A 16,527-nucleotide genomic window follows, 5' to 3' on the forward strand; every position below is an offset into this window, starting at 1 on the left:
TAGCATAAAATATTAGCATGCTAACAATAACATGCTAACAGGTGAAGATTTAACATACTTCTAAGATGGAGGCAAGTACCGAATCACATGTTTGTTTGGTTAAAAAATATGAAACTAGGTAAAAATGCTAGCAAAAACATTAGCATGCTAACATTAGCATTTCTAAAAAATAAAAATAAAAATATTTCCCTTGTGGATCAATAAAGTTTGTGTAAAGTTTGTCTAAATGACAGGGAAACAAATAACATACCTTTAAGATGGCACACACTACTGGAATCCATGATTATTAGGATAAAAAGTATCAAATTAGCTCAAATGCTAGCATAAAATATTAGCATGCTAACAATATCATGCTAACAGGTGAAGATTTAACATACTTCTAAGATGGAGGCAAGTACCGAAATACATGTTTGTTAGGTTAAAAAATATGAAAATAGGTAAAAATGCTAGCATAAACATTAGCATGCTAGCATAAGCACCCTAGGAAAAAAAACTAGACTGCCTGTAACTCCCACTAGGAAGGTCGGAAAGACATGAAACAAAAACCTCTATGTAGGTTTGACTTAGACCTAGTTTTCATAATGGTATATCCTCGGGCAAAAATCAACAGGAAGTTGGCAATTCCCCCTTCAAGACAAAAAAGTACTAAAAACAGTCACTTTTGCCTCTTTGAGCTGTAATTTGACCCCCTTAACACGCTTCAAAACTCACCAAACTGAACGCACACATCAGGACTGGCAAAAATTGTGATCTAATAAAAAAACCTAACCCCAAATTTAAAAATTGCGCTCTAGAGCAATTTTTGAATAAAACGGAGAAAAAACTGCTGCTCGGAAGAAAAAAATGACAAAACTGCCTGTAACTCCCACTGGGAAGGTCGGAGAGACATGAAACGAAATCCTCTCCGTAGGTCTCACTTAGACCTACATTTCAAAAATTGACAACCCCCAGCAAAAATCTACAAGAAGCTTGCTATTCCCCCTTCAACACAACATTTTTGTAAAAACCGGTCACCTTTCTTCAAACATTATCTCCTCTGAGCGTGTTTGTTGTTTCGGCTTCAAACTAACACAGGAGAGAGATTGAACCCTTTTGATTAAAAGTTATCGAAAGAGGTTTAATACCGGCTCCGGTTTTGATTTTATGACCCTTCAAAGAGCCGCTGCGCTGATGCTGCTGTTTTTTCAAGAAGGCTGCTTAAAAGCAGGAAGCACCAGCGTGCCCACACAATGCAGACAAGGTAGGTACACTACACAAAAGTATTGGGACAATTCGGACTAAAAGTAGACAAAAGTATTGGGACACTTACGACGAAAACTGAACAAAAGTATTGGGACACTTAGGAATACCACTGAACAAAAGTATTGGGACACTTAGGACGAAAACTGGACAAAAGTATTGGGACACTTATGGCTACCACAGAACAAAAGTATTGGGACACTTACACTGTACAAAAGTATTGGGACACTTAGGACTACAACTTGACAAAAGTATTGGGACACTTAGGACTACCACTGTACAAAAGTATTGGGACACTTACACTGCATAAAAGTATTGGGATACTTACGCCTAAACTTGACAAAAGTATTGGGACACTTAGGACTACCTCTGGACAAAAGTATTGGGACACCTACACTGGACAAAAGTATTGGGACACTTAAGACTACAACTTGACAAAAGTATTGAGACACTTGGGACTAAAACTGGACAAAAGTATTGGGACACTTGGGACTACCACTTGACAAAAGTATTGGGACACTTACACTGGACAAACAAATTGGGACACTTAGGACTAAAACTGGACTTAAGTTTTGGGACACTTACGACCAGAAATTGACTAAGGTATTGGGACACTTAGGACTACAACTTGACATACGTATTGGGCCACTTGGGACTAAAAATGGACAAAAGTATTGGGACACTTAGCACTACAACTTGACAAAAGTATTGGGCCACTTGGGACTAAAACTTGACAAAAGTATTGGGACACTTGACTACAACTTGACATAAGTATTGGAACACTTTGGATTACCACTGGACAAAAGTATTGGGACACTTACACTGGACAAAAGTATTGGGACACTTAGGACTACAACTTGACAAAAGTATTGGGACACTTAGGACTACCACTGTACAAAAGTATTGGGACACTTACACTGCATAAAAGTATTGGGATACTTACGCCTAAACTTGACAAAAGTATTGGGACACTTAGGACTACCTCTGGACAAAAGTATTGGGACACCTACACTGGACAAAAGTATTGGGACACTTAGGACTACAACTTGACAAAAGTATTGAGACACTTGGGACTAAAACTGGACAAAAGTATTGGGACACTTACACTGGACAAACAAATTGGGACACTTAGGACTAAAACTGGACAAAAGTATTGGGACACTTACACTGGACAAACAAATTGGGACACTTAGGACTAAAACTGGACTTAAGCTTTGGGACACTTACGACCAGAAATTGACTAAGGTATTGGGACACTTAGGACTACAACTTGACATACGTATTGGGCCACTTGGGACTAAAAATGGACAAAAGTATTGGGACTTTTAGCACTACAACTTGACAAAAGTATTGGGCCACTTGGGACTAAAACTTGACAAAAGTATTGGGACACTTACACTGGACAAAAGTATTGGGACACTTGGGACTAAAACTTGACACAAGTATTGGGACACTTAGGACTACCACTGTACAAAAGTATTGGGACACTTACACTGCATAAAAGTATTGGGATACTTACGCCTAAACTTGACAAAAGTATTGGGACACTTAGGACTACCTCTGGACAAAAGTATTGGGACACCTACACTGGACAAAAGTATTGGGACACTTAGGACTACAACTTGACAAAAGTATTGAGACACTTGGGACTAAAACTGGACAAAAGTATTGGGACACTTAGGACTACAACTTGACAAAAGTATTGGGACACTTGGGACTACCACTTGACAAAAGTATTGGGACACTTACACTGGACAAACAAATTGGGACACTTAGGACTAAAACTGGACTTAAGTTTTGGGACACTTACGACCAGAAATTGACTAAGGTATTGGGACACTTAGGACTACAACTTGACATACGTATTGGGCCACTTGGGACTAAAAATGGACAAAAGTATTGGGACACTTAGCACTACAACTTGACAAAAGTATTGGGCCACTTGGGACTAAAACTTGACAAAAGTATTGGGACACTTGACTACAACTTGACATAAGTATTGGAACACTTTGGATTACCACTGGACAAAAGTATTGGGACACTTACACTGGACAAAAGTATTGGGACACTTGGGACTAAAACTTGACACAAGTATTGGGACACTTAGGACTACCACTGTACAAAAGTATTGGGACACTTACACTGCATAAAAGTATTGGGATACTTACGCCTAAACTTGACAAAAGTATTGGGACACTTAGGACTACATCTGGACAAAAGTATTGGGACACCTACACTGGACAAAAGTATTGGGACACATAGGACTACAACTTGACAAAAGTATTGAGACACTTGGGACTAAAACTGGACAAAAGTATTGGGACACTTGGGACTACCACTTGACAAAAGTATTGGGACACTTACACTGGACAAACAAATTGGGACACTTAGGACTAAAACTGGACTTAAGTTTTGGGACACTTACGACCAGAAATTGACTAAGGTATTGGGACACTTAGCACTACAACTTGACATACGTATTGGGCCACTTGGGACTAAAAATGGACAAAAGTATTGGGACACTTAGCACTACAACTTGACATACGTATTGGGCCACTTGGGACTAAAAATGGACAAAAGTATTGGGACACTTAGCACTACAACTTGACAAAAGTATTGGGCCACTTGGGACTAAAACTTGACAAAAGTATTGGGACACTTGACTACAACTTGACATAAGTATTGGAACACTTTGGATTACCACTGGACAAAAGTATTGGGACACTTACACTGGACAAAAGTATTGGGACACTTGGGACTAAAACTTGACAAAAGTATTGGGACACTTGGGACTACCACTTGACAAAAGTATTGAGACACTTACACTGGACAAAAGTATTGGGACACTTGGGACTAAAACTTGACACAAGTATTGGGACACTTAGGACTAGCACCTGCCAAATACGCGGGCCCGACCAATGCTGCTTGCAGCTTTAATTTATTTTATTACTTAAATATCTCCATCAACTTCATCCGTCGATTAATCTTGAAATATTAATATTTTTTTATGGCAAACACAACATAGCAAAACTATTTGAAAAGTGGAATATTTGAAGTAATTGGAGCCAATATTTCATAACATGATTATTATTTTGGAGAATTGACAGCTTTAAAGAAACAACAGCTTTGTGCTTTTAGTCAACATTGAAACTTAATCTTGTTACATTTCACCTGCTTTTTATGTTTTTTTTAATTTTTTTAAATACTATTTTTTACAATGGGCTATTAAAAAATGACAAAAGGGCCCCGGGGCCACACTTTGCACACCTGTGATGTGTCAGAGTCAAACTAACAAGCCTTTGTCAATAAAAATAGCCTCAAAGTTTAATAGAAATATTTAGACATGTGGACACAAGGGAAGCCTTGAAACAAACGATGTCTCCGGTCTACACTGGAAGGGTTCCTGGGAGGTTGCCGGTCCTGGTCCTGGTCCTGGTCCTGGTCCTGGTCACACGGGTCGCACGTAGTTGGCGGGCAGCATCCCTCGCTGGCCCGTGCGCTGGTTGCTGCCAAACACCCAGCCTTCGTCGATGGGCTCCACGTCCCGGATGAGGTCGCCCTCCTGCAGGGAGACCTCGTCGGCCTCTGCCGCCGTGTAGCTGTACAGGGCCTGGTAGTCCTGCTGCAGGGTGCACAGGGAAGTGGTTTTTACTTCTATTTGATTTGTTTTTTTATACATCTTCATTCTAAATATTCATCTTTATATTCTGAATTTAGCAGCTGAAAATACAAACATTTAGTCGATTGTTTAGCTGCCTTGTGCTAGCAGTTTTGTACTCTTTAGAACGCACATAAAAAGGGAAATACGCATGTTCTGGCCTCACTCTCCTACAGACTGAGGTTGACGGGCAAACTCAACCCCTTAAGAGTGCAATTTTTCTTTTAGAAAGTTGTATTTTCATTAGGGCTGTCACAGGTAACACGTGCGATTAATCGCATCAATCGTGATTAAACAACGATTAATCTATTTATGGACTAGCAAAAATGCGACGAGTACGTCGACACACAACACTGGCGGAGTTTAGCCACACCAATCTTCACAAATTCATCACAATTCAAGGTGTTATTTTGAAAATAGGCACTAATTATCAGACCCTCCAGGGGTTTCCTGACTGAGTCCCAGCAGGGGGCGCTAAAGTTCACTTCCGCCGCCTCGTCCCAGCTGGCGGCTTTTACTTGTGTCGACAAAGAAACAAACAACATGTAACAAAATAGGAACTCTTTTTATTTCTTTTCCACGTAGAATAACTTTGGTCCTCCCGGTTTTGTTCGGCAAGACTTCAACACTTCCTGTGGCCAGCGTAGTCCTTCAAAATAAAATGTAAATATACACAGAAGGACATAGCAGACAGCGGGTGATAGGATAGCCTTTTTCATGAGTTTAGTCCAGTGGTCCCCAAACTTTTTTTGCGCCATGGACCGATTTAATGTCGGCATTATTTGTCGGGGATTGGCTTTCCACTTCTGCCAGATAAATTAAGTGCATGAAAAATACAAATGACTATAACGCTGAGCCCTGGACTTGTTTCTTTGCAATGAGATGCTGATGGGAATCAACCTTTGGCTACAATCTGTCACTTTTATATTTGACATGTTCATTCTGTATAATGCATATGCTCCTTTTGACTGTACATGTACTGTAAATGTATAATGTATTTGTTATTCACAAGTGAATAATGTTGTATAATAGACTGTATTTATGTTATTCACATGTGAATAATGCTGTATAACAGACTGCATTTATGTTATTCACATGTGAATAATGTTGTATAATAGACTATTTATGTTATTCACATGTGAATAATGTTGTATAATAGACTGTTTTTATGTTATTCACATGTGAATAATGCTGTATAATAGACTGCATTTATATTATTCACGTGTGAATAATGCTGTATAATAGACTATTTATGTTATTCACATGTGAATAATGTTGTATAATAGGCTGTATTTATGTTATTCACATGTGAATAATGTTGTATAATAGACTGTATTTATGTTATTCACATGTGAATAATGCTGTATAATAGACTGTATTTATGTTATTCACATGTGAATAATGCTGTATAGTAGACTGTATTTATGTTATTCACATGTGAGTAATGCTGTATAATGGACTGTATTTATATGATTCACATGTAACTAATGTTGTATAATAGACTGTATTTATATTATTCACATGTGAATAATGCTGTATAATAGACTGTATTTATGTTATTCACATGTGAATAATGCTGTATAATAGACTGTATTTATATTATTCACATGTGAATAATGTTGTATAATAAACTATTTATATTATTCACATGTGAATAATGCTGTATAATAGACTGTATTTATGTTATTCACATGTGAATAATGCTGTATAATAGACTGTATTTATATTATTCACATGTGAATAATGCTGTATAATAGACTGTATTTATATTATTCACATGTGAATAATGCTGTATAATAGACTGTATTTATGTTATTCACATGTGAATAATGCTGTCAAATAGACTGTATTTATGTCATTCACATGTGAATAATGCTGTATAATAGACTGTATTTATATTATTCACATGTGAATAATGCTGTATAATAGACTGTATTTATATTATTCACATGTGAATAATGCTGTATAATAGACTGTATTTATATTATTCACATGTGAATAATGCTGTATAATAGACTGTATTTATATTATTCACATGTGAATAATGCTGTATAATAGACTGTATTTATATTATTCACATGTGAATAATGCTGTATAATAGACTGTATTTATATTATTCACATGTGAATAATGCTGTATAATAGACTGTATTTATATTATTCACATGTGAATAATGCTGTATAATAGACTGTATTTATATTATTCACATGTGAATAATGCTGTATAATAGACTGTATTTATGTTATTCACATGTGAATAATGCTGTATAATAGACTGTATTTATATTATTCACATGTGAATAATGCTGTATAATAGACTGTATTTATGTTATTCACATGTGAATAATGCTGTATAATAGACTGTATTTATATTATTCACATGTGAATAATGCTGTATAATAGACTGTATTTATGTTATTCACATGTGAATAATGCTGTATAATAGACTGTATTTATGTTATTAAGTATAGTTCGCTATTGTTTTTGTGTTTCCTCCTTTCGGAGTGATTTTCGCTTATTCCTTTTTTGTGGAACCCTTTTTTCTCGCCGACTAGTCAGGTGATTAGCGTATGTTGATTTGCCCTGACTCTGGAGGTGAAAAGAAACTTTCAAAATAAAAGCCTACCGGATTGTTCCCTACTCTGCATCTGAGTCCTATTTTTGACCAAGCCTGACAATGTGTCAATAAAATACCTCATATTTTCTTTCTCTACTTTCTCACTTTCTTAATATTAGGTTTTTTTTTCTAGTTTTACAGGGAAAAAAAATAGTGTCCAATATTGCAACAAATATTATATTATCTAACTTTGTTGGTCAAAATCCCAATAAATACTTAAATATCTGCTTAACTTATGGTTTCGAAGCAAGTTATCCATCAAGTTGTACACTATAAAAATGACCAATAGATTTTACTGTAAAATTTAGGGAGTTTTTTTAAACAGCATATTACTGTAAGTTTGAAAAAAAAACGACCAGTTTGTTTTTTTACAGTAAAAATATGTCGACTGAGCTGTCAGTTCTTTATTTTTTTTTTTTTACTGTAAAATCCACGGTTGATGATTTCACGGTACCACATTTTATTATGGTAAACAACTGGCAGCTGAGTTGCCAAATAAAATTCAACATCGGTACTGTATTTCTATTTACAATAATATGTTGTAAAAATAATAATAATTTAAAAACAAACACCATATATTTTAACAGTAAAAGTCTGGCAACTTTTTTCTGTAAAAAACAGTGGTAAAATCTGCCAAAAAATGTTTCTCTTTACGTAAGAAATAAAAAATAAAAACATTTAATTCATAGGCAACTTCATTACTTATTTACTGTTGCAAGTCATCCATCAAATTGTTCACTATAAGCATGACCAATAGATTTTACTGTAAAATGTAGGGAGTTTTTTTTAACAGTATATTACTGTAAATTTGAAAAAACAACAACTAATGTTTGTTTTTTTGCAGTAAAAATATGTTGACTGAGCTGTCAGTTTATTATTATTTTTTTACTGTAAAATCCACAGTTGATGATTTCACGGTACCACATTTTATTATGGTAAACAACTGGCAGCTGAGTTGCCAAAATAAAATTCAACATCGGTACTGTATTTCTACTTACAATAATATGTTGTAAAAATAATAATAATTTAAAAACAAACACCATATATTTTACAGTAAAAGTCTGGCAACTTTTTTCTGTAAAAAACAGTGGTAAAATCTGCAGATTCTTTTTCTCTTTACGTAAGAAATAAAAAATAAAAACATTTAATTCATAGGCAAATTCATTACTTATTTTACTGTTGCAAGTTATCCATCAAATTGTTCACTATAAACATGACCAATAGATTTTACTGTAAAATTTTGGGAGTTTTTAAACAGCATATTACTGTAAGTTTGAAGAAAAACGACAGTGTTTTTTTTTTTTTTACAGTAAAAATATGTTGACTGAGCTGTCAGTTTTTTTTTTTTTTACTGTAAAATCCACAGTTGATGATTTCACGGTACCACATTTTATTATGGTAAACAACTGGCAGCTGAGTTGCCAAAATAAAATTAAACATCGGTACTGTATTTCTATTTACAATAATATGTTGTAAAAACAATAATAATAAAAAAACACCATATATTTTACAGTAAAAGTCTGGCAACTTTTTTTCTGTAAAAAACAGTGGCAAAATCTGCCAAAAAATGTTTCTCTTTACATAAGAAATAAAAACTAAAAACATTTAATTCATAGGCAACTTCATTACTTATTTACTGTTGCAAGTTATCCATCAAATTGTTCACTATAAACATGACCAATAGATTTTACTGTAAAATGTAGGGAGTTTTTTTTAACAGTATATTACTGTAAAATTGAAAAAACAACCATTAATGTTGTTTTTTTTACAGTAAAAATATGTTGACTGAGCTGTCAGGTTTTTTTTGGTTTTTTTTACTGTAAAATCCACAGTTGATGATTTCACGGTACCACATTTTATTATGGTAAACAACTGGCAGCTGAGTTGCCAAAATAAAATTCAACATCGGTACTGTATTTCTATTTACAATAATATGTTGTAAAAACAATAATAAAAAAACACCATATATTTTACAGTAAAAGTCTGGCAACTTTTTTTCTGTAAAAAACAGTGGTAAAATCTGCCAAAATTTTTTTCTATTTACGTAAGAAATAAAAAATAAAAACATTTAATTCATTACTTATTTACTGTTGCAAGTTATCCATCAAATTGTTCACTATAAGCATGACCAATAGATTTTACTGTAAAATGTAGGGAGTTTTTTTAACAGTATATTACTGTAAATTTGAAAAAACAACAACTAATGTTTGTTTTTTTACAGTAAAAATATGTTGACTGAGCTGTCAGTTTTTTTTTTTTTTACTGTAAAATCCACAGTTGATGATTTCACGGTACCACATTTTATTATGGTAAACAACTGGCAGCTGAGTTGCCAAAATAAAATTCAACATCGGTACTGTATTTCTATTTACAATAATATGTTGTAAAAACAATAATAAAAAAAAAAAAAACACGATATATTTTACAGTAAAAGTCTGGCAACTTTTTTCTGTAAAAATCAGTGGTAAAATCTGCAGATTTTCTTTTTCTCTTTACGTAAGAAATAAAAAATAAAAACATATAATTCATAGGCAACTTCATTACTTGTTTACTGTTGCAAGTTATCCATCAAATTGTTCACTATAAACATGACCAATAGATTTTACTGTAAAATGTAGGGAGTTTTTAAACAGCATATTACTGTAAGTTTGAAGAAAAACTACAGTGTTTTTTTTTGTTTTTTTACAGTAAAAATATGTTGACTGAGCTGTCAGTTTTTTTGTTTTTTTTACTGTAAAATCCACAGTTGATGATTTCACGGTACCACATTTTATTATGGTAACAAACAAAAACTGAACTGGCTACAAAGTAAACAAAAACAGAATGCTGGACGACAGCAAAGACTTACTGTTATGTAAAAGAAAAGGGGTAGGATTAAATAAGCTCTGCTTCTCCCTACTCCTTTTCGAACATGTTGAAAAGAGAAACTGGAAATTGTGATGCATCATGTTGTATGCTCGCATGTTCGAAATAAACTCAAACTCAACTCAACTCAACAACTGGCAGCTGAGTTGCCAAAATAAAATTAAACATCGGTACTGTATTTCTATTTACAATAATATGTTGTAAAAACAATAATAATAAAAACACCATATATTTTACAGTAAAAGTCTGGCAACTTTTTTTCTGTAAAAAACAGTGGTAAAATCTGCCAAAAAATGTTTCTCTTTACGTAAGAAATAAAAAATAAAAACATTTAATTCATAGGCAACTTCATTACTTGTTTACTGTTGCAAGTCATCCATCAAATTGTTCACTATAAACATGACCAATAGATTTCACTGTAAAATGTAGGGAGGTTTTTTTAACAGTATATTACTGTAAATTTGAAAAAACAACAACTAATGTTTGTTTTTTTACAGTAAAAATATGTTGACTGAGCTGTCAGTTTATTTATTTTTTTTTTACTGTAAAATCCACAGTTGATGATTTCACGGTACCACATTTTATTATGGTAAACAACTGGCAGCTGAGTTGCCAAAATAAAATTCAACATCGGTACTGTATTTCTATTTACAATAATATGTTATAAAAATAATAATAATTAAAAAAAACACACCATATATTTTACAGTAAAAGTCTGGCAACTTTTATTTCTGTAAAAAACATTTAGGACCAAAACCCTTAAAACAAGTAAAACGCTAACATAAAATTTGCTTAGTGAGAAGAATGATCTAAATACTCTGATGATTAACTTGTGTGATGACTGTATTATGATGATAGTATATATTTGTACCATGAATTGATTAACGTGGACCCCGACTTAAACAAGCTCCATCCATCCATCCATCTTCTTCCGCTTATCCGAGGTCGGGTCGCGGGGGCAGCAGCCTAAGCAGGGAAGCCCAGACTTCCCTCTCCCCAGCCACTTCGTCCAGCTCCTCCCGGGGGATCCCGAGGCGTTCCCAGGCCAGCCGGGAGACATAGTCTTCCCAACGTGTCCTGGGTCTTCCCCGTGGCCTCCTACCGGTCGGACGTGCCCGATACACCTTCCTAGGGAGGCGTTCGGGTGGCATCCTGACCAGATGCCCGAACCACCTCATCTGGCTCCTCTCGATGTGGAGGAGCAGCGGCTTTACTTTGAGCTCCTCCCGGATGGCAGAGCTTCTCACCCTATCTCTAAGGGAGAGCCCCGCCACCCGGCGGAGGAAACTCATTTGGGCCGCTTGTACCCGTGATCTTGTCCTTTCGGTCATGACCCAAAGCTCATGACCATAGGTGAGGATGGGAACGTAGATCGACCGGTAAATCGAGAGCTTTGCCTTCCGGCTCAGCTCCTTCTTCACCACAACGGATCGATACAGCGTCCGCATTACTGAAGACGCCGCACCGATCCGCCTGTTGATCTCACGATCCACTCTTCCCCCACTCGTGAACAAGACTCCGAGGTACTTGAACTCCTCCACTTGGGGCAAGATCTCCTCCCCAACCCGGAGATGGCACTCCACCCTTTTCCGGGAGAGAACCATGGACTCGGACTTGGAGGTGCTGATTCCCATCCCAGTCGCTTCACACTCGGCTGCGAACCGATCCAGTGAGAGCTGAAGATCCTGGCCAGAGGAAGCCATCAGGACCACATCATCTGCAAATAGCAGAGACCTAATCCTGCAGCCACCAAACCAGATACCCTCAACGCCCTGACTGCGCCTAGAAATTCTGTCCATAAAGGTTATGAACAGAATGGGTGACAAAGGGCAGCCTTGGCGGAGTCCAACCCTCACTGGAAACGGGTCCGACTTACTGCCGGCAATGCGGACCAAGCTCTGACACTGATTATACAGGGAGCGAACTGCCACAATAAGACAGTCCGTTATCCCATACTCTCTGAGCACTCCCCACAGGACTTCCCGGGGTACACGGTGGAATGCCTTCTCCAAGTCCACAAAGCACATGTAGACTGGTTGGGCAAACTCCCATGCACCCTCAAGGACCCTGCCGAGAGTATAGAGCTGGTCCACAGTTCCACGACCAGGACGAAAACCACACTGTTCCTCCTGAATCCGAGGTTCGACTATCCGGCGTAGCCTCCTCTCCAGTACACCTGAATAGACCTTACCGGGAAGGCTGAGGAGTGTGATCCCACGATAGTTGGAACACACCCTCCGGTTCCCCTTCTTAAAGAGAGGAACCACCACCCCGGTCTGCCAATCCAGAGGTACCGCCCCCGATGTCCACGCGATGTTGCAGAGTCTTGTCAACCAAGACAGCCCCACAACATCCAGAGCCTTAAGGAACTCCGGGCGGATCTCATCCACCCCCGGGGCCTTGCCACCGAGGAGCTTTTTAACTACCTCGGCAACCTCAGCCCCAGAGATAGGAGAGCCCACCACAGATGCCCCAGGCCCTGCTTCCTCATAGGAAGACGTGCTGGTAGGATTGAGGAGGTCTTCGAAGTATTCCCTCCACCGATCCACAACATCCGCAGTCGAGGTCAGCACAGCACCATCCCCACCATACACGGTGTTGACACTGCACTACTTCCCCTTCCTGAGGCGGCGGATGGTGGTCCAGAATTGCTTCGAAGCCGTCCGGAAGTCTTTTTCCATGGCTTCCCCGAACTCCTCCCATGTCCGAGTTTTTGCCTCCGCGACCGCTGAAGCTGCACACCGCTTGGCCTGTCAGTACCTGTCTGCTGCCTCAGGAGTCCCATGAGCCAAAAGAACCCGATAGGACTCCTTTTTCAGCCTGACGGCATCCCTCACCGCCGGCGTCCACCAACGGGTTCTAGGATTACCGCCACGACAGGCACCAACTACCTTGCGGCCACAGCTCCAATCGGCCGCCTCGACAATAGAGGTACGGAACATGGTCCACTCGGACTCAATGTCCAGCACCTCCCTCGTGACATGTTCAAAGTTCTTCCGGAGGTGGGAATTGAAACTCTCTCTGACAGGAGACTCTGCCAGGCTTTCCCAGCAAACCCTCACAATGCGTTTGGGCCTGCCAGGTCTGTCCGGCATCCTCCCGCACCATCGCAGCCAACTCACCACCAGGTGGTGATCGGTAGAAAGCTCCGCCCCTCTCTTCACCCGAGTGTCCAAAACATGAGGCCGCAAATCCGATGACACAACTACAAAGTCGATCATGGAACTGCGGCCTAGGGTGTCCTGGTGCCAAGTGCACATATGGACACCCTTATGTTTGAACATGGTGTTTGTTATCGACAATCTGTGACGAGCACAAAAGTCCAATAACAGAACACCACTCGGGTTCAGATCCGGGCGGCCATTCTTCCCAATCACACCTCTCCAGGTTTCACTGTCGCTGCCAACATGAGCGTTGAAGTCCCCCAGTAGAACGAGGGAATCACCCGGGGGAGCACTCTCCAGTACTCCCTCGAGTGAATCCAAAAAGGGTGGGTACTCTGAGCTGCCGCTTGGCGCGTAAACGCAAACAACAGTCAGGACCCGGCCCCCCACCCGAAGGCGGAGGGAAGCTACCCTCTCGTCCACCGGGTTGAACTCCAACGTGCAGGCTCTGAGCCGGGGGGCAACAAGAATTGCCACCCCAGCCCGTCGCCTCTCACTGCCGGCAACGCCAGAGTGGAAGGAGTCCAGCCCCTGTCAAGAGAAGTGGTTCCAGAGCCCTTGCTGTGCGTCGAAGTGAGTCCGACTATATCTAGCCGGAACTTCTCCATCTCACGCACTAGCTCAGGCTCCTCCCCCCCCCAGCGAAGTGACGTTCCACGTCCCAAGAGCCAGCTTATGTAGCCGAGGATCGGACCGCCAAGTGCCCTGCCCTCGGCTGCCGCCCAGCTCACACTGCACCCGACCTCTATGGCCCCTGCTATTGGTGGTGAGCCCATTGGAGGGGGGACCCACGTTGCCTCTTTGGACTGTGCCCGGCCGGGCCCCATGGGGACAGGCCCGGCCACCAGGCGCTCGCCATCGTGCCCCACCTCCGGGCCTGGCTCCAGAGGGTGGCCCCGGTGACCCGCGTCCGGGCGAGGGAAATCTGGGTCCTTGGTTTGTGTTCTTCATCGAGGTCTTCGAGCTGCTCTTTGTCTGATCCCTCACCTAGGACCAGTTTGCCTTGGGAGACCCTACCAGGGGGCATAGAAACCCCCGGACAACATAGCTCCTAGGATCATTGGGACACGCAAACTCCTCTACCACGGTAAGGTGGCAGCTCAGAGAGGAGCTTAAACAAGCTGAAAAACTTATTGGGGTGTTACCATTTAGTGGTCAATTGTACGAAATATGTACTTCACTGTGCAATCTACTAATAAAAGTCTCAATCAATCAATCAATCAATCAATTTTATCAGACAGAAAATAAGCAAATATCACCCTAATTTGAGATATTTAATCTTACTTAGATTTCAGTTTTTGCAGTGTAGCAAATGCGTCAGGGACTGGGACCGGGACCGGTGGTTGGGGACCACTGAGTTAGTCATTTTAATATGCTTCTACTGCCATCTGTTGTTTTTTTTACTTTTTACTTTTGTTTTCGTTACTGTGTGGCAATAAAACAGGAGGAAATGAATTAAAATATCCTCAAACCATCGCTGTGTAAAAATGTGGGAACAATCGCACGATCCTGGAAGGTCGGATTTCCCTGCGACACAATGACCATGTAATGTCCTTACCTTTTCAGCAGAGGGCGCCATAGCAGGAGGGTGTGTCGCCTCCTGGCTGGATGGTTCGTCTTCGGCGTAGAGTAGAAAAACACCAGTTTTGTTTAAAATAAAATAAATAATAATAATAAAGGTCACAAAATGAGATTAGTGTGAGAGGAGGAGTCACCTTGTCTGTTTTCTGGAGGAGGCGCGTCACTTCGCACTCGACTCTTCTCGAAGTCTTCGTGGTACTTAATCTGCACACACGCAACACGGCCACCAGAGGGCGCCAGACTTCACTTTGACAACCAGTCACAGTCATTTGTTCTTAAAGCCTCAAAATCAGATGGTTTCAACCACAATATTATGACATTTAATACTTTTTTTTCTTTTAAAAACTCAACTGTAAATGTTGTAAACATTGTTCAGATGCTCTTGGATCCAGCTTGGACGATTCCTTCAAATGTTCCAGATCCATTCACACATTTAAAAAACACTTTAGGACCAATGTCTTGGAAAAATATATCACTCTTGAATCAACACAGTATGAAGAATATTGTTTTACTTGCGAATCTTTTTTCAATTGAATACAAATGTTTTTATATTTTCAAATATTTTTAAAAATGAATACAATTGTTTTATACTTGTGAATCATTTCCTTATTGAAGAAAATAGTTTTTTTTTAAACTTGTTAATCGTATCTTTAATTGAAGAAAATTGTTTTTATACTTAAAAATATTTTTTGAATTGAAGACCTTTTTTTTTTACTTGCAAATAGTATTTCTAATTGGAAAAAAATAGTTTTTTAGTTGCGCACATTTTTTTAATTTAAGAAGAAAAAAAAATAGTTGCAAATATTTTTATTTATTTAAGAAAAATGTGTTTTACTTGCGAATCATTTTTTTCATTGAATACAATTGTTTATATACTTGTGAATCATTTATTTATTGAAGAAAATTGTTTTTATAATTACAAATAATTTTTTAATAGAAGAAAATTAGCTTTTTACTTGCAAATATTTTTTTTATTGAAGAAAATTGTTTTTATAATTAAAAATATTTTTTAATAGAAGAACTTTTGTTTTTACTTGCAAATAATGTATTTAATTGAAGAAAATAGTTTTTTTTAACTTGTTAATCGTATCTTTAATTGATGAAAATTGTTTTTATACTTAAAAATATTTTTTGAATTGAAGACCTTTTTTTTACTTGCAAATAGTATTTCTAATTGAAAAAAAAATAGTTTTTTAGTTGCGCATATTTTTTTAATTTAAGAAAAAAACATTTAGTTGCAAATATTTTTTTTATTTAAGAAAAATGTGTTTTACTTGCGAATCATTTTTTTCATTGAATACAATTGTTTATATACTTGTGAATCATTTATTTATTGAAGAAAATTGTTTTTATAATTACAAATAATTTTTTAATAGAAGAAAATTATTTTTTTACTTGCAAATA

General features: G+C 38.1%; 1 protein-coding gene across 1 annotated transcript in view; it reads right to left on the bottom strand.

The window, feature by feature from the left end:
• Positions 1-4,537: 4,537 nt before the first annotated feature.
• Positions 4,538-16,527, bottom strand: part of LOC133577723 (LIM and SH3 domain protein 1-like) — a 41,907-nt gene continuing 29,917 nt past the window's right edge. Inside the window, exons 5-7 of the mRNA XM_061931709.2 lie at positions 15,258-15,327; positions 15,101-15,159; positions 4,538-4,861 (exon numbers count right to left, since the gene is read on the bottom strand). Coding sequence (XP_061787693.2) covers positions 4,688-4,861; positions 15,101-15,159; positions 15,258-15,327 — 303 coding nt within the window. The 3' untranslated portion in view covers positions 4,538-4,687. The remainder of the gene's footprint in view (positions 4,862-15,100; positions 15,160-15,257; positions 15,328-16,527) is intronic.

The sequence above is a fragment of the Nerophis lumbriciformis genome, linkage group LG39 (genome assembly GCF_033978685.3).
Source record: "Nerophis lumbriciformis linkage group LG39, RoL_Nlum_v2.1, whole genome shotgun sequence".
In the NCBI taxonomy this organism is placed as follows: Eukaryota; Metazoa; Chordata; class Actinopteri; order Syngnathiformes; family Syngnathidae; genus Nerophis; species Nerophis lumbriciformis.